We start from the raw sequence: 18,595 nt of genomic DNA on the forward strand, positions 1-18,595 counted from the left end.
TTAATTAATCATCTTTCTTAATCTATTACATAACAATGAATGGGTAGACAAAATCTAAGTGGGAATGAAGTCCTAAGAAATGAAAATAAGGACAGAATAAGCCTCTTAATTTTTGACAGGGAGGTCTAATGGCCCCCTTATGAGAGGGCTTTGAGGGAGGAGCCCAGGTTTTCCTAGAGTCTACATTCTTAATGCTCTAGGATAACAATGGCTGAATAGAAAGGGGGAAAGAATGCAGGTTCCAGTGTCAAAAAACCTATTTTTTGAATCCTGCCTCCACTGTTTACTCTTTTTGTGATATTAGACAAATCACGTAATTTCCCTGTGACACAATTTCCTCACCATTAAAGTTAGAAGTCTGGATTAGGTCACGTTCCTTCCATTTCTAGTTCTGGAATCCTGGGGGAATACACACACATATACACATATGTACATGCATGTATATAATATAGATGTGTGTGTATATATGTGCATGTAAACATATATGCATGTACATATATATTGCAGTTTTATTAGCAATTTTACATACAAATATATTTCATTTGTGAAAAAATATACACAAAAATAGAATTTTTTTTTTTAATTTCAGAATGATGGAATTTCAAGATTGGGAGTTGAGAGTTTAAATTTCATATACACACATGTGTGTATATATATATATGTATACACACACACACACACACACACACACACATATGCTGTAAATCTATCAGGATTCTGTGATCTAGAAGGAAGAAATCTAAATAGGAAAAGGGAAGTCCTGAAAGGAGGTCACCATCTCACCTCAGGGTTTATGTACATTATAATTTATTCTTATATACAAAGATAAAGAAAAGCAGTTTAAAGGTTTTGATCCAATTGAAATCATTTTTAAAAGATTAATTCTAAAGGGATGTAAAACATTCTCAAAAACTGCTTTAAATTTAAGTGAAGTTTCTTGACAAATCATCTTGGTAGGAGGTTATTTCCCCTGCAAAATCCTAGGGGATCTTGAGAAGTGATAGGCACACAAGCTCCAAGGGAATCCAGTCCAAATACTAAAAAAGGAAACCTGATTGTTTCCCCCAAGAGACCATAGAGAGGCCTCGCTAGAGGAGAGAGGGACATTTCACACTCAAAATGGCCAGGGATATCACTTTTCTCTCTGTTACAAATATTGGAATGGAAAAAAAAAGACCCACAAACTCTGCTTAGCTACAAAACTGGCCTTTCATAGTTGATCCCAGCAAATATTTGTCATCATAACCTATAAGGAATGAGATTTATAAATATATCTCCCAGGGTATAATTGAGATGTAAAGGCATCCCTCACCCTTGAGAGCTGAACACATTTCTCTTGTAGTTCACTTATCAAGTTACATGCAAACAGAAAACAGGGAATAACCAATGTCCTCTGATAAAAGGGTTGGAACTTCTATTATTTTTCAATTACATAGGATTTTGAGCTCATATTTTAACTGCCTTGAGGTAACCTCAGGGTTTCTCTTAGCAGTGTACAAGCTTTATCAAGTCTTACCAAGATCAAAAGTGTTAGTGTACTGGCCCACAAATTGTCGATGCATCAATTGCCAAAGTACCGAGCTAAGAAAGGTTCACGTTCAGAAGGCTGACCACCAGGTTTATTTTATTTTTGGGAGCAACAACTCACAGACTTTCTTAAAAGGTTTGCAATCTGACTAGTGAGTGAAATGAGTGCATGTTTCAATCAAGTCACAGATTCTTAAAGTAAGTATTGAAATTTGATTCCCCTTGGAGCCTAGACTATGACAAATGCTTGTTATTCATGTTCCAAGAATGGTTTGGGGATGGAATGCAGAGGTTCTGAGGTGATTGATTTAATGGCATGTTGGAATTCAACACAGCATTTTTTTTTACTTTAATCTTTTAGACATGCAATTATATTATCCCATCACTTGTGAAAGTGATTACAATGGCAAATAGACTATTGCTTGGCAATTTGCTGACTGTGCATAGAGAGAATATAACACATTGGAATTTGAGTCAGAAGGTCTTGCTTCTCCTTTTGCTGTGTGTCTATAGACAAATCACTAAAATAATGTTCATAGTACTTCCCTCACGGGCTTATTGTGATTCTTAAATTAGATAATGTATGATTTTATTTTTTCAAACCCAAAGCATCACATAAATGTCAGTTATTTTATGACATGCTTTATGAAATTCAAGTGAGCAAATAGTCATAACATCATGTTTCCTGATACTATTTTATCCATACAAGGAAAGCAAGAAAAAGTCACCAATAATATAAGTGGATAACGCTGAATCAAAATAAGGAGAGAAAATGATGGAATAGAGAGTTAAAAACACAAAGGTAAAGACAGAGAAACAGAAAAAATATCAGAGACAGAGAAAGAAACAGAGAATGCTCACGTGCCGATGGTGAAGGCAAAGACTGAGGAGCCATGTAGCAATTAAGCTTTTGAAGCATATCAATATTGATTAGGGTTCTTTTTAAGACTATGAGAATACGAGTCAGGAGGACCTGAGTTCAAAATCTACCCTCAGATACATGATACTTGCTAGTAGTGTGACCCTGGAGAAGTCACTTAACCCTGATTTCCTAACCAAAAAAAAATTTAAAAGTTTATGAGAATACTGTATTTGCTTGGGAAATGATCTGGTTTAAAGATTTCCTGATGAAACTTATAAATTTTATATTTCTGGATTAAGAAAATGATAGGAGTGTCAGGGAAGATAGGTGGATAGGGAAGGCCCCTCATTATAGGAATTTGCAAGATAGTTAAAATAATTTGCTGCTTTTAAAAACAAAACAAAACAAAACAAAAACAAAAACTCAGAAGCCCTGGGTGCTAATCTTCATTTTAAAATTAAAGACTTTTGAGAAATCATGAAACTTACTTTATCTGCATGAGCCCTTTTCATGTATTAAATGAGAGCTGTGAGTATTGTGGACCCTCCTGATTCTATGGATTATTTAAATGAGTCAGGCATTAGAATTATGAAGAAACTCAATTCTGGACTTTCCCAGGAACACTTATTAATTTTAGGGTCCCTTTCTGGGTCAGGTCATTATTTTCTCATTTTTTTAAAAGTCTGCCTAATTTTACCTGGGCATACACACAGACTTAGTTTTGAATGGAAAAACAAAACAAAACAAACAACAAAACTAGGAAAGAGTAAAAGGTGAAATGGAGAGATGATCTTGGTATCAACAGAGACCTGGGTTGAAATGTCTTATGTCTCCTTTGACACTTAAAAGCTCTATGTTGATAGGCAGGTCAGTTAAACTTTTTTTTTATTCGGTTTCATTAAGTAAATAATGTAATAATACATATACTACCTTATTACTCATTGTTATGATGAACAAATGACATATAAATCTCTAAATGTTATGTGAAAAAACAACATTATGTTTATGTTTATTATGATAAGAGACTTACATGTAACAAAGTTTGTAAAACATTACAAGTTATCAAATTGGAGATTCATAAAAAATCACTACATTAGACTCCAGAGTTATTATTATCATTTCATAAATAAAAATATACTAAAGCTGAGAAGCAACTGGTATTTTGCCAAATGGGTACATGCTAAAATTCTGCAGAAGAGGAAAAAAAAACAGAAAAAGAACAGTTACTATTATAAAATGTTCCTTAAACTCTCTAGAATTTTTTTAAAATTCTGTAATCCAAATACATTGTACATGTAATAATCTGATCAAAAGTATTTAATTCATGACTTATTTGTGACATTCAGGTGAAGATTTATATAATAATAGCTAGCATTTATATAGTGCTTCAAAGTTTGATTAGGCAAAAGATTTGGGTAGATCAGTGCAAGCCTTACTACTCTTGAAGTAAGTACTTTAAGAGACTCATCATGGAGAAGTTGAGTAAGAAGCACTATTTTTAGAAGGCACATAACAACTAATGGGATCCTTTGATATAATCTGTCCAGTAACTGATAGGGAACTGAGTTCATTAGCTTCTCAGAGAAATCAGAGCAGATGGCAAAATTAACATTTCTGCTTTGGAGATGACAACAATACAGCGACAGCTTTCTTTCTCCTACAACTATTTCTTCTCACAACACAACCGCCAATCGTACTTCCCATGGATTCTGGATCTCTTCACCTTAAACTAACTCTGTATTACTCACACTGAGGATGAAACACGCAAGGATGTTTTACAGTAAAAAATTTCATGTAACATACTAGTAGTGGGTCAGAGTTGCATCATTGTATGGTTGTTCCTGTGGAAGATGAGAACAGAGTAGTAGGGCAAGACTTTGACCAAATATTGAAATAGGCATTTTTTTGTGTGTGCTCAGACCCCTTCCCACTTTCCTTTCTCACCCTTTCTTCCCTTATTTTAATGTTCCCCAACCTCTGTTAGCTGACTGGACAGCATTGTCAGGTAGCTGTCAGGCTGCTCAGATCTTTTTAGGTTCCATATACCTACCCTCCACAGCAATGTTCCAAGCTCTAAATCACCTTCTTGGAAACTGAAAGTATAAAAACTTCCAATTTATATTTGCTTCTCAAACTCTGCATACATGTACACCCATTACATCTGTGTTTAATTAAGCCTCGAGTGTCACTCCTCCTTTCACCTACCTCTTCCTTAATATTCTACCTAATATCCATGAGATTATATCATTATATATTTGCATAAAATATGGATATAACAGAGAAAAGTCACATAGGCATATATTTTGTTTTATTATACCACTCTTTAAGTGAATGATAGCATAGATGTGTTTGCCAGAAATGTTACAGAAGATGTTTTTGAATGTCTTTTGAAGATGCATATTTCAAATACCAGGTAGGTCTAAAAATTAAAAACAAATTTATTCTCTCTCTCTCTCTCTCTCTCTCTCTCTTTCTCTCTCTCTCCAGGTACTCTGTGATCACCCAGACACTCAAGCCCCCTAATTATGGACAATCAAAGCGAAGTGACTGAGTTTATCCTCTTGGGACTTTCACAGAATCCAGATATTCAGAAAATAATATTTGTAATATTTCTGTTTTTCTACCTCACAGCTCTGGGGGTGAATCTATTTATTGTTATGACCATCCTTTGTAGTCCCTCTCTTCTGGGCTCACCCATGTACTTCTTCCTAGCCTTTCTTTCTTTCCTGGATGCCTGCTTCTCCTCTGCCATTGCTCCAAAAGTTATAGTGGATTCCCTCTATGAGAGGCAAATTATCTCATTCAGAAACTGTATGACACAGCTTTTTGCAGAGCATTTCCTGGCAGGTGTTGAGGTGATCACCCTCTCAGCCATGGCTTATGACCGCTACGTAGCCATCTGCAAGCCTTTGCACTATGTTACCACCATGAGTCGCCGCCTGTGTTTGCTCCTGCTGGGGGTGGCCTGGGTAGGAGGTTTTCTTCATTCCACTATCCAAATGGTCTTCATTATCCCATTACCCTTCTGTGGCCCCAATGTGATAGATCACTTTTTCTGTGACTTGTATCCTTTGCTGAAACTGGCCTGTACTGACACTCATGCCCTTGGTCTTATGGTTGTGGCCAACAGTGGGTTGATGTGTATTATCAATTTTTTTATTTTGCTTGTCTCTTATGGAGTCATCCTGCATTCTCTGAGGGCATACAGTGCAGGGGCACGACACAAAGCCCTCTCTACTTGTGGCTCTCACATAACAGTAGTTGTCCTGTTTTTTGTTCCATGTATATTTATATATGTACGGCCTCCTTCTACTTTTTCTTTGGACAAAACTGTGGCAATATTTTATACTATAATAACTCCTACATTAAACCCTCTGATCTATACTTTTAGAAACACAGAAGTGAAGAATGCTATGAGGAGGTTTTGGAATAGAAAAATCATTTCTGTTGAAAAATAGTTTGAAATAAGTGATATTTCTTTTCCTATAGGAAAAGGAATAAGAGAGTATTTTGCCCAATAATCCAAAAGATAATGTTCCATATAAAACATATTAATAAGTGAGATTAATTAACCACCTGACATAGAATTATTCATGAAAAGATCTTATAGCTGTAAGGCATCTTAGAACATATAACACAGAAGTTTGAGCTATTAAAAAAAAAAAAAAAAACTAAGAACACAAAATAAACAATGTCAGAACCGGAAAGGAAATTTCTAAGACAAAACATAGAATGTCAGAGTGGATACTGATAATCAATATCTTCTAAGGCAAGAATTGAATTTCCAAAAACTAACAGAAAAACAAATGGTATTTGATATAAGGAAACACTTTGTAACAGAGTTATTCCAAGTGGAATGGGCAGGCTGGGAATTGAGGGATACCTCCACCAATATGAGAGAGTAGATTGACTCTGAGGTTGCTTCTGATTCTGATGTTCTTTGATTTTGTGATAGCCAAGACAAATGGATTTTAAAGAAGAGGAAACTGAGGTCCAGAACATTGACATAACTTGTAAAGGTCAAATGGCCACATTAGAAGTGAACTCAGTCTAGAATCTAACACTTCACAGTCCTGGTGCATGACTCTTTTCAATCTTTAAAGGTCAATTGGACAATACGGAAGTATTTCCTTGCAAGATGATAGAAGAGAAAGACTCCTATCCTAAGTCCTTGTCTATGTCCACTGTTCATGTTAGGAAAATAGAAAAGCAGAATGTGTTAGGCATAAAATTCTGGAAGTAAGACTATTTAAATCATAAAGTCAGTGAGGAGTATTGAGATAGAATGAATAGATGGAAGGTATGGGAGTAGATCAATTCTAATAAAAGGAAGTATGAACAGGTTGTCTGCTAGTAGCTTCCAAGAAGTTGAGAATTGAATCTACAAATCCATTCTTGACAAAAATGTTTATATAAAGAAGAACAAGCAGAAAATAACAAATTAAAACTTTGTCCCTATGAGTCTCAAAAAGGGAAATGTGAGACATATATGAAGAAGGCTTCCACCATTTATCTGCAACCTCATTAGCCTTCATCATTTCAACAACCAATCATTTCTTCCCTTCGTTATTTAACCACCAAACAAAGCTTAATTGGAAAATTAATTCTAAAGTAATTTATCAGATTAGATGGTACTTAACTGCCTTAATATGTTCATGTCTCAAGCTTCGTAAATCTAAAACACTAGAAGGACTTAAATATGTGATGGTTTAGTTGCTGCCAGGGACCTTTGATGATTCCTGATAAATAGCAAAAATGTTCTTGGACAGGCAATGAGTAAAAGTAGCCCCATTTTCAAATAGAAAGAAAAAAGTGATCCAAGATTAGACCAGCAGGCTTAATGATAATTGCTAGAAGAAAATAAACAAACTTAAATATCTTATAAAATATATGACTCATGGACATGTAAAAAGGAAGTCATGATAAATTTCACACCGGCATATAGTAAGTTAAACAAAAAATATACATATATGCTAGCTATACATGCAATAATATTTATTGTGTATATACTAATCACTGTATTATAGCATATCTACATTATCTACCTGTGTTACATAAATATATAAACACACATATAGCACCAGAGAAAATGTCCTTCCAAAATTACTTCATCAAATAAATATAGTCCCAATATCTTAACTAGGGAAGAATAAAAATGGAAGAAAACAATTCTAGGTGAATATCATCAATGGATATCAATTCATCACCTTTTACATTTTAAGCATTACTAAATATACTGAATTTCTAAAAAAAAAGTTATGTCAGATAATGGGAATTTATCCAAGAAATCATTTACCAAGTGTGGATTTATAGCAGAGATTAGAGGATGGTTCAATGTTAGGAAAATGATAAATATAATTAATAATATTAAAAACCAAAATATCCCAAACCACATATTCATATTTGGAAAAGGGCATATTAATTTATGTTAAAATCCATATAGAATATAAGCATAGAGCAAATAAACACACATATATATGTATATAGCATAAATTCATCAATTTAAAACCAAAAGCAAATATCATATGTAATAAGGATACATTAGAATTTTTGCAGTAAATAGTAGAGTAAAGCAAGGACATTGACTATTACATTTACTATTTTTTTCTGGAAATACTAGGATCAGTAATAACATGGGAGAATGCAATTAAAAGTATAAAGATAGGTAAATAAGATATAAGACTGGCCTTATGTGCTGATGATATGATGATATACTTCAAAAATATTAGAGAGTCAGGAAAGATACTATTTGAAACAGTTGCTTCAGCAAAATTTCGGGCTACAAAATAGATCTTCAAAAATTAACTGCATTTCTCCATGACAATAACAAAATCCATGAAGCAGTGATAGACAAGGAAAACCTATTCCACAAAACTACAGGATACATAAAGCATTTAGAGATCATTTTACTGAATCATGTGCATACGTGCACACACACACATACACACACACACACACACACAATATAGATTCAATTACAAAGTGTTCCTCAAAAAAAAAAAAGCTTAAATAGTTGGAGGAATATTTAGTGTTCATGGCTGGGCCATGCCAATAAAATATATATGACAATACTACCAAAGTGAATTATATTTTTAATGTTATATCAATTTAATTACCAAGGAGATATTTTGTAGAATTTGATAAAATAACAAAATTAGTTTGGAATAATGAGTGATCTAGAATATTAAGGGAACTAAGGAAAAGGTTAAGAATGAAGGGGAAATAACACTTCTAGACCTCAAACTACATTATAAAGCATCAGTTATCAAAATGATATTACATGACTGAAAAAAAACTTAACAGGAATAGACAATAGAGAATTAGAAATAATAGAAATCAATAACTCAGTACTAAAGAAAGAAAAAAAAAGCTAGGAAAGAACTTCCTAATTTAGACATCTAGAGAAACTGGAAAAAAGTCTTTCAAAAATTGAGCTTAGTCCAACACCATAGATCACATTCCACAATATATTCTAAATGGATACCAGGTCTTAAGATCAAAGATCGTGCTACCAAAAAAAAATGCAAAAGACAAAAGTTCATGTACCTCACAAAACTATGGGTAACAGATGTATTTTTAACTAAACAAGGCATAGAGGCAATTACAAAATACGAAACATGCAAATTTAATGACATGAAATTGAAAAGCTTCTGCACAGACGAAATTAATGCACTTAGAATAAGAAAGGAAGTGGTTGAATGGGAAAATAATCTATCAAATATCTCAATAAGAGTTGGGCATCCAAGATATATAAACATTATATATATATTTATATATAATATATATATAAACATTTATATATATATAAACATATATATATGAGCAATTGAGTAATTGCCATTCTCCAATAAATGTGCTTAATACATATGAAGTTTTTAAAAGAATTCCAAAGTATTAACCACCAGAAGAATGTGTCCACTAACAAGAAGAAAAAATATAAAAAAAACAACTCTGTTGTGTTACCTCATGCCCTACAAATTGACAAATATGCTCACAAATTGCAATAATCAATGTAGATGGGGTTTTGAGATGATTGGTACACTGAGATATTGTGGGTAAAACTATGAATTAATATAACTATTTTGGAATAATGTACAGTTATGAAAATATTCATAAACAAGGCAGAGCCAAGATGACAGAGTAGAGGAAGCACTATAGCAAAGATCTCCCACCATTCCCCTTGAAGCAATTTTAAAGTAACAAATCAACTCAAATTCTGGAATGGCAAAGTCAACAAAATGTCAGATTATGGTCCTTTTTTTTTCAGCCCAGAACAACTTAGGAAGTAAGAAGGAGAGTTCAGTGACTCTGGGGTAGGGGCCGGTCTGGAGTTGATGTAGCAGAAACATTGACTCTGGACCTTGGAGGCAGCGACAGCAGCAGCAAGTTTCGGGAACTTTCAGGCCAGAGATGATTAGGGGTACAGCCAACTAGTCAGAAAGAGATTACAGGGAACCAATGTGGTAGAGATGCAGAAAAAAAAAGTACCGAATATGTCAAAAATAGAATTGGACAAATCGTAAAAGAGGTACAAAACTTGACTAATGAAAAGACCTTAAAAAGCAGAATTGGCAGCATGAACAAAAAGACCAGAGATGGTTAGAAAATGTGTCTTTCAAATATAAGACTCAAGAGAAGTATAGACCCTTGTTTGCCCCCCAAGCTGGACTCCTTGTGTGTCAAGACAGATTTCAGTCCATTGCACTAGACTGGGAAAGTGCTTGTGTGGCTATAGATGAATAGACCATCATATCTTCATAGTCTAAGAGTTCCCAAGGTAAAAGAATGTTGCTTTTGCCATCTAAATTATTCATGATTTCTCCTCCCCTGATACTCCCATTGAGGTAGAAATTTCTGTTTCTCTTCCTCTCTGTGTCTCAGTTTCATAAATATGCAAGCTTCTGTTTGGATTATGAACTCTTTGACAAGTTGGGAGTTCCACATGCATGTTCATTTCTCTTGTAATAAACCTAGTTTTTCATGTAAGTTTTGTGAAGTTGGGGTTGCCTGTTGATATTGTATACTTAAATGGGATGATGACACATGTAACTCCTAAGAACTTTATTATCATTAGGTCAGTTAGAAGGACTGTACATAGGCAGAAGACACAGGAGTAAGTCACTTGTGTTGGGATGTTTAAAAAAAATTGATGGGTGGAACTTTGCAGAAAACTCAGTGAGAGTGGTGAGTAGCAGCTGCGGGCTGGGCTGCTGGAGCTCTGCACACAAGAACTCATGGTCTCCTCCCTCCTCCAATCTTCTCTTTCTTCCACTGGATCCCCTAATGTCCCAACTGCCTCTTAGGTGGTCCCCTTTAATTCACCCCCCCCCCGGAAGTGGACATTTCGGCACTGGGCGTACCACGAGCTTTGCTATGAAAAAGTGGTGAAGGAAACTACTTATTATGATGTTTGGGGGGTAAAGCCCAATGCCTCCTAGGAAGAAATAAAAAAAAGGCATAGAGAAAATTGACCTTAAAATATCATCTCATTTTATCTCCACACCAACCTCTGAGAAGTAAGTGATATAGGTGATATTATTATCCAGTTTTAGAGATGAAAAATCCACAGGTTAAGAAAGATTAAGTGTCTTGCCCAGAATTACACTGCAAATACATTTTTGAGGCTGGATTTGGACTCAGATCTTCCTGAATCTAGGCATAGTACTCTCTCCATAGCACCACCCAACTGCTCCAGATCTAGCATACAATGCATGGTGTCCCAGCTAGGTAAAAGGAATCAAAGATAATAATCAAAGTAACTAATAGTTTCAGCCAAATTGAAGGCTACAAAATAAACTCTCAAAAATTAACTGCAGGGGCAGCTAGGTGACACAGTGGATAGAACTGCAGCCTTGGAGTCAGGAGGACCTGAGATCAAATTTGGCCTCAGACACTTGACACTTAATAGCTGTGTGACCTTGGGCAAGTCACTCAATCCCCATTGCCTAACCAAAAAAAATAGTAATAATAAATAACAACATTCTTACATAAAATAACAATATCCAAAAAAATAATTAAAGGAAAAACATCATTCTAAATAACTACAATATGCCTAAAATATCTGGAGATTCATTTACTAAAATACACACACACACAAAGAATTTGTATAGATTTAATGAAAAATGTTCTAAAGAGAATAAATCATATAGACAGAGGAATATTCAGTGTTCATGGTTATGTCATGACAAAATGATAATGTTAACAAAGTTAATTTACCTTTTTAATGCAATACCAATTAACAAGGGTAAAACAATGACAAAATGAAAATTAAAAAAATTAAAAATCTAAAATATTAAAGAAATAATGAGTAAAGATGATAAGGAAATAGCATTTTTGGACATGGAACTATGTTATAAAGCAGCAGTTACCAAAACAATCTGATATTAGATTTTTAAAAATATAAGATCAATGTAATAGACTAGATCATAGGGAATCAGAAACAATTAGACTAGATAATCCAGAGTCCCAGAAAGTAGAAAATTTAAATTAGCTAGGAAAGCACTCACTATTTGATAAAAACAACAACAACAACAACAACAAAAAAAAAAACTACTGGGGAAAGTAGAAGCCATGCAGGCAGATACTAAGCTTAGACCAACTCTGTATACCATTTTCAATGAGATGTTCTAAATATATGTGCATAATATTAAAGACATTACTATTAAAAAATTAGCAAAGAAACAGAGATGTATCTTTAACCAAAGGATACAGGTAATTAAAACATAAAATAACTTTTATTACATGAAACAGAAATGTTTCTTCATAGACAAAATTAATGAACCTAGAATAAGAAGAGAAGTGATCAAAAGGGGGGAAAAGCTTTCTATCAAGTAATCTGATGGTAGTTTGGTATCCAAGATGTGTATATGTGTGTGTGTGTGTGTGTGTGTGTGTGTGTGTAATAACCATTCCCCAATAATAGGTAGAAAAAAATATTATGACAAACCTAGAGAATAAATAAAGAATTAAAAAATAAAATAACAACCACAATAAAGTATGCTCCAGTCTACTGATCATAAAAGGAAAAAGAATTAACTCATATCTGAAAATTGGTAAAGATGATCAAAAACGGCAATAATAAATGTTGGTAGAGTTGGGGGATGTTAGGTATTGTTGGTATAATTGTAAATTGGTAAAACCATTTTGGAGAGTAATTTAGAATTATGCAAAGTTACTAAAATATCCATTACTTTTGCCCCAGAGATTTCATTCCTAGTTTTATATCCCAAGGAATCCATTGATTAGAAAAAACTGCCCATATGCACTAAAATATTCATACCAGAACTTTTTGTGTTAACCAAGAATTGAAAATAATTGGGAAATGAGTAAATAAATCTTTGTAAATAAATACAATGGGCTTATACCATGCTGTAAACAATGATGTTTATAGTAATCACAGGTAAGTATAGAAAAAAAATTATGAACTGATACAGAATGAAGCAGAGGCAAGATACCAAAAAAAAAAAAAACAAAAAACAAAAACACAACCACAGGTATTCATAGACACACACAATCAAAAGACAATGCAGCAAAATCATCAAGACCATGCATGTATGACCCAAAAATGTAAATGAGATGACACCCCCATCTCCTGCATTGTGGAGGCAGTAGGGAGATCTGCAGGTGTTGTGTAATGCATAAGGTTTTCAGATTTCTTCAGTGTTGATTTGTTATGCCTCCCCCTGGCCCATCCCCCCACCCCCAGCACCTCTCCCCTCCCCCCCAGATTCACTGATGGATTCTGGGTCTGTCATTTAAGGAAAAGCTTAGCTAAGGCAAACTAGTCTGATCTCAAGGGTCCGGTGGGGGTGGTGATTATTTGGTTTTTCGTTTTTGTTTTTTTCACTCCATAACTACCCAAAGCAAATGGCAGCCTAGATCTGGAACATGACTCACAGTTTGGTGACCTCTAGACTAGACCATTCACTTCTGGTCTCTTTCCTTCTCCTCTCTTGAGTTCTTCTCCTGTTCTGTTGTTGTTCAGACATTCAGTCATGTCTGATGCTTCATGACCCCACTTTTGAGGATATTCTTGGCAAATATCCTAGAATAGTTTGCCATTTCATTCTCCAGTGAAGTAAGGTAAACAGAGATTAAGTCACTTGCACAGGATCATACAGTTAGTAAGTGTCTCATGCCGGATTTGAACTCCAGTCTTCCTGACTCCAGACCCAGTGCATCCACTGAGTCACCTAGCTACCTCCTCCCCTGTCCTAACCCATCATTAACTGACATCTTCTGCTTCCCAACAAGACTCCCCCAAGCCATACTTTTGCATGCTTTTACCATCACTTCTGACTTTCTCCTGAAATTCCTAAACACAATAAGGCTGCACATTGAGCTATTGCCCTAAAATGTCTAATTACCTCCCTCCCTCAAAGAACCCTTCCCTAACCACTGATACTCAGCCTAGATCACTTCCTTAATTTCCACCCCCTCACTCCCTATTTCCATCATTCTGAACACCTGACAATAGAAATGTAAACTGTTTTCCATCTGCCTGCCTCCCTTTATTCTCATCCCTTTCAAGAGAAGCCCCCAAATGACTCATTACAGATCTACCCACTTATTCCACTGTGATCTCTAGAATGCCTGTTTAACAATGAAAAAACTTGACTCACATGTTTTCTTTTATCACTCCTTTTACCTTTTGACACTCCTTCTTCTGGCACTGCTCCTTACTCCCTGGATCTCTCTGTTATGCCTCAACTACCTTCTCACTTGAAAGATCCCTCCTACCTTATGGTCTTCTTACCTTGGAATATGCCTCCACCCATGCAGCATCACTCTTTCCTATTGGGGAGTTTTTCCTAGTACCTCACATATGAGGAATGTGAAAGCCAGGAAGAGTTACTTCCTCATTTCTCTTTTTGCTCTGCTCTCATATCTCTAGACTTTTCCACCATGCACATATATGGGAAGATATATTTCTACTTTCTTCTCCTGCTACATTCAATGTCCCTTTTATATGTTGTCTTCTCCAATTATAATGTAAACTCCTTGAGGTAAGTTTTGTCTTTCCTTTGGCTCAAGTTTCCATCCTCAGTCCTTATCTCAGACCCTGACACATAGTAAGTACTTAATAAATATTTGCTGTGACTTGGTAAGACCTGACTCCCCTTTGATGATAACTAATTAACCAAGGGGTTTGAGGCCTCAAGGTCACTCTCAACCTAGTTTAGCCCACCTACTAATGGGGTCCAAAGGTAGATGAGCAGTGCTGAAAAGGATTTGGCCGCCTTCATACCAGAAATACTACTCCTCCCCTAACACTCTATATTGGAATGAAACAGAGATGATTAGCATGGCTCCTGATAAAGTGTGACACCCAGATTTGTGAAGTGTTCCAAAAGAAATGGCTTTTCTAAAGCTAAAGGCATGACCATCTTACCTCCCTCACTCAATAAATACCAGTAACTCCCTATTACCCACAGAATTTGTTGTTGTTAGTGTTGATGATGATGATGAGGAGGACAATCTGGACTTTTGGTTCATTCCTAAGTATTTTTCTACATTTGAAAAAAGTTTGTTTTTTTCTTAAGAGACTCAAATTCTGTGAGCCTCATTTTATTCATCTATGAAGTGAGGAGGGTGAACTTGAGAATTTCTAAGGTTATAGTTTATTATAATATTCTGGGATCCCTCAAGAAATAATTAAGATTTATTTTTCATGCACAGAGTGGGGTTAAACATTTAATTGAGTAAGTTTCCACTAATAACAAAATGGTGATTGGGGTCCCAAGATCACTAATAGTGACATTGACAGTGATTCTGGTGGATTTTTTTTTCTGAGGCCAGGCAATGGGGTTAAGTGACTTGCCCAGGGACACACAGCTAGTAAGTGTCAAGTGTCTGAGACTGGATTTGAACTCAGCTCCTCTTGACTTCAGGGCCAGTGCTCTATCTACTGCACCACCAGCTGTTCTAAGCATTAAACTAGGTGAGCTCATTCTGAGAGAAATGTGGTCCAGTCATCAAATTCCCAGGGCTGGGAGGAGCTGGTAGGTGCTAGGAGGTAGATGTTTTGAAGACAGTACATTTGCAGCAACACCTCTGTCACCTGATTAACTTTTCCCTCTTTTGGCCTCAGAAAATAAAACTTCTGGAGGAAGGAGGTCAGGAAAAATACTGTGAAGCATAAGTTCTCCCGCTTCCTATTCTGCCAACACCTGGCACTAGAGCAGTCTGGTGCTAATTGGGGGTTTGCTTCTAAACTCAGCAAAGTTAGATGCACTGAGGAGCCAAGTCTCCAGTAAAGGTGTTTTCTCAATTCCCTAAAGGATAAAAGATAATTCTCTAAGTTGACAAACTTCGATGAACTTTCTATAAAGGTTTCATTGGTTGGACAGCAGTATCAGGCTATCAGTATTCACTGCAGAATAGCATTGGGCATAGAACAATGAAGCAAACTAGGGGAAGATTTAGTTGAAATGGTGGTTATTCCTGTGTGCATTTGAAACATTAAAACTTGAAGATGAAAGGTTCCTGATTCTTTTTCTACCATGGGTAAGAACACCTGGAAGTGTCTCTTCTGTTGCCGTTGAGAAGGATGCTGGTGATGACAGGTGCCAAATGAATTTACTTACTTAGTGTCTCCATTTACTTACAGCAGTGACTAATCTTACAACAGGATAATTCAGATACCATATCATCCATAAGATTAACATCATTCCCTTCCTAAATGTGAAAAAGAGGAAAAAACAAAACAGGCAAAAGATCAGAGGAATTCTCAGTTACCACGACTAATGTGAATTTAAGTGATGTCTTGACATGTTTGTCCATTCCTAAAGAATAGAATCTGATGCTGAGTTCTGTGTTTATTTCCTCCTTCTAGGCTGACTTACTTTGTAGTAACTTTCCTACATTCTGATATGTGTGTATGTGTGTATGTGTGTGTGTGTGTGTGTGTGTGTGTATACATATATATGTATACACTTATATCCATATACACAGATATATGTATGTGTGTGTATATATATATATATGTATGTGTGTGTGCGTATATGTCTGTGTGTATGCATGTAAATGTATCTATAAAGCAGGAGATGAAGTGATGCCTTACCTCATGTTTCTTCAGTATGTTTACATCTAAAAGAGTCATTGTTCTCTGGGCTTTGTTTGAGGACTTAGGGGAGATTGATTCATAAAATGAGAAATTTAAGATAAAAGTATCCCATCCTCTCTCTGTGGCTTCCTTTCATGCAGCTTTTTTTTTTTTAAAAATTTGGGACAGAATGAGGAAGAGTTGTGAACAGTCAAAACATTTGGTGGCTGAGATCCAACATGTCCTAAAATCAACCTAACAACATCTCATATCTGCAATAGTGAGTGATGAAAAAAGGTAAGGTGATGAAATGATAAATATTTTCTTCCTTCTTCCTTCTAAGATCTCCTCCTTCTCATTTATTGTCTTCTATATTTCATTTCCTCTGCACCATCTTCATACCCCTCCTCATATCACTTCTTTTCCTCCTCATATCTCTTCACTTCTCTCCATGACTCTTTCCATGATTATTTTATTTTATGTATTTTTGGGGGTAGTTTCAACTTGTCACTTAATTGGGGCAGGGAACTCCTCACAAGTTTGCCCATTCTCTAACCTTTAGTCATAGAGAGTTATCCATAGAACCGAGTAGTAAAGCAACTTGGCCAATGTTACATTATCATTTTGAGTCAGAAATGAGACTTGGTGCCAGACCTTCCCAATGGGCAAACACAAACAAAGAAAAAACAGACTGACTTTGAAATGGTTTCCTGTAGATAAGTAGGGGGAAATCAATACCAATGATAAGTTTTGGAAAGCCTTGAATGCTAGGATAAAGAGTTTGGACTGTATTAAATAGACAAAGTGGAGTCACTGAAACTATTTGTCCAGTGAAGTGACCTGACAGAAGCACTATTTAAGGAAAATTAACCAAGGACCTCAAACTTTGAATGTGAATAAATAAAAACAGTATTTTATATGTCTCTGAATTTAGGGTAATTATTTAGAAAAGAAAACTCATTTTAATGATCTCATTTCATATATTTAAGTTTTGAGAGGTAGGTGAGCAGGTTTCATTTTCATTTGTCATAAAGAAGAGAAAAATGAGGTACGGACACATAAAGTGAAATGAGCAATGAGTCAGCTGCAGAAATCTGACTCCTCATATTTTCTAACACTGAAAACATTTTTTCTAATATTCTAAATTGTCTTAATATAGAACAGATTTGATAATTGCAATTCAGATTAAAATTACAGAAAATAGTTTGTTAATTTTCTCTTTTTGCTGCTACATTAGTTTTTTTTTTCTTTTTTGCATAGTTGGTACTCATGCACGTTGTCAACAATTGATGGATCAGTTAGAAGCCAGATTCTTTCACATTTCTTTAGGTGACTGATCCAATGGTGGGGGTGGGTGTCAATAAAGAGGAAAAACAACAATGTATTAACTTAATTTTGTAGCTCTAAAAAAAGGAGAAAATATTCATTTTACAAAATGTAGAATATAATGTTTTATTCTTTGAAATGAAGAAATAAAATAAAACACAATGTCTCCAGCTCTCTATTTTGATCCTAGAATGGAGAGGGCACAGAGACAGGGGAGAGAAAGAAAGAAAGAGAGAGAGTAAAATAGAAACAGAGATAAAAGACTGAGAAAAAGTCAGGGAAAGACTCAATATAAGCAGTTCACTGTCTATCAAACACAGTGTCCAAACCTTCTGCCAGAAGAGTTTTTAAAACAAAAAAATGAGTTGGTTTGTCTTCTTTCAGATGAAGGCAATTAATCCACTTCCCCCATTTTAAAATTTTGGTGGTAATTCAAACAAATATAAGTCAGTCCAATTATTATTTTTCATCTATCAAAACACAACTCTCTGATTTTTTTCTTTTCATTTATTACCTTGACTTTTATTTTCATGTCTTATATCCCCAATCAGATCTTAATCTTATGACATCCAGACATGGTATAATACGTTATTGTTTTCTTGTTTGTTTATTTTCATATATGTTGCTAAAATAGTTCATAGAATGCCAGAGCTAGATGGAAACATAAAAGTCATCAGATTCTGGCTGTTCATTTATGACATGCAGGGAAAAACTCAGAGAGGGGAGGCCAATGAATCCACAGCTACTTAATAAGAAAACTGAATCAGGCTAGGTACGAGTATTCCTGACTTGAACTCCAGTTTTCTTTCCATTGAACCACACAGCACTACTAAATG

The 18,595-nt window shown here is 35.2% G+C and overlaps 1 protein-coding gene and 1 non-coding gene across 2 annotated transcripts; both read left to right on the forward strand.

Moving 5' to 3' along the window:
- The first annotated feature begins 4,914 nt into the window (after positions 1-4,914).
- LOC114051819 (olfactory receptor 4C15-like) lies at positions 4,915-5,847 on the forward strand. Its single transcript, XM_027874221.1, has one exon. It carries the CDS (start codon positions 4,915-4,917, stop codon positions 5,845-5,847), a length of 933 nt encoding a protein of 310 aa, XP_027730022.1.
- An 8,795-nt stretch (positions 5,848-14,642) lies between these two features.
- LOC114051886 lies at positions 14,643-14,745 on the forward strand. The gene has a single exon (XR_003570197.1). It is a non-coding gene; the product is annotated as a U6 spliceosomal RNA (small nuclear RNA).
- Positions 14,746-18,595: the final 3,850 nt, after the last annotated feature.

This window comes from Vombatus ursinus, unplaced genomic scaffold, assembly GCF_900497805.2.
Source record: "Vombatus ursinus unplaced genomic scaffold, bare-nosed wombat genome assembly UNPS02014806.1, whole genome shotgun sequence".
Taxonomy (NCBI): domain Eukaryota; kingdom Metazoa; phylum Chordata; class Mammalia; order Diprotodontia; family Vombatidae; genus Vombatus; species Vombatus ursinus.

Excerpts from the sequence above, each read along its gene's own strand:
- LOC114051819 (XM_027874221.1), top strand. The coding sequence starts at position 4,915 with ATGGACAATCAAAGCGAAGTGACTGAGTTTATCCTCTTGGGACTTTCA.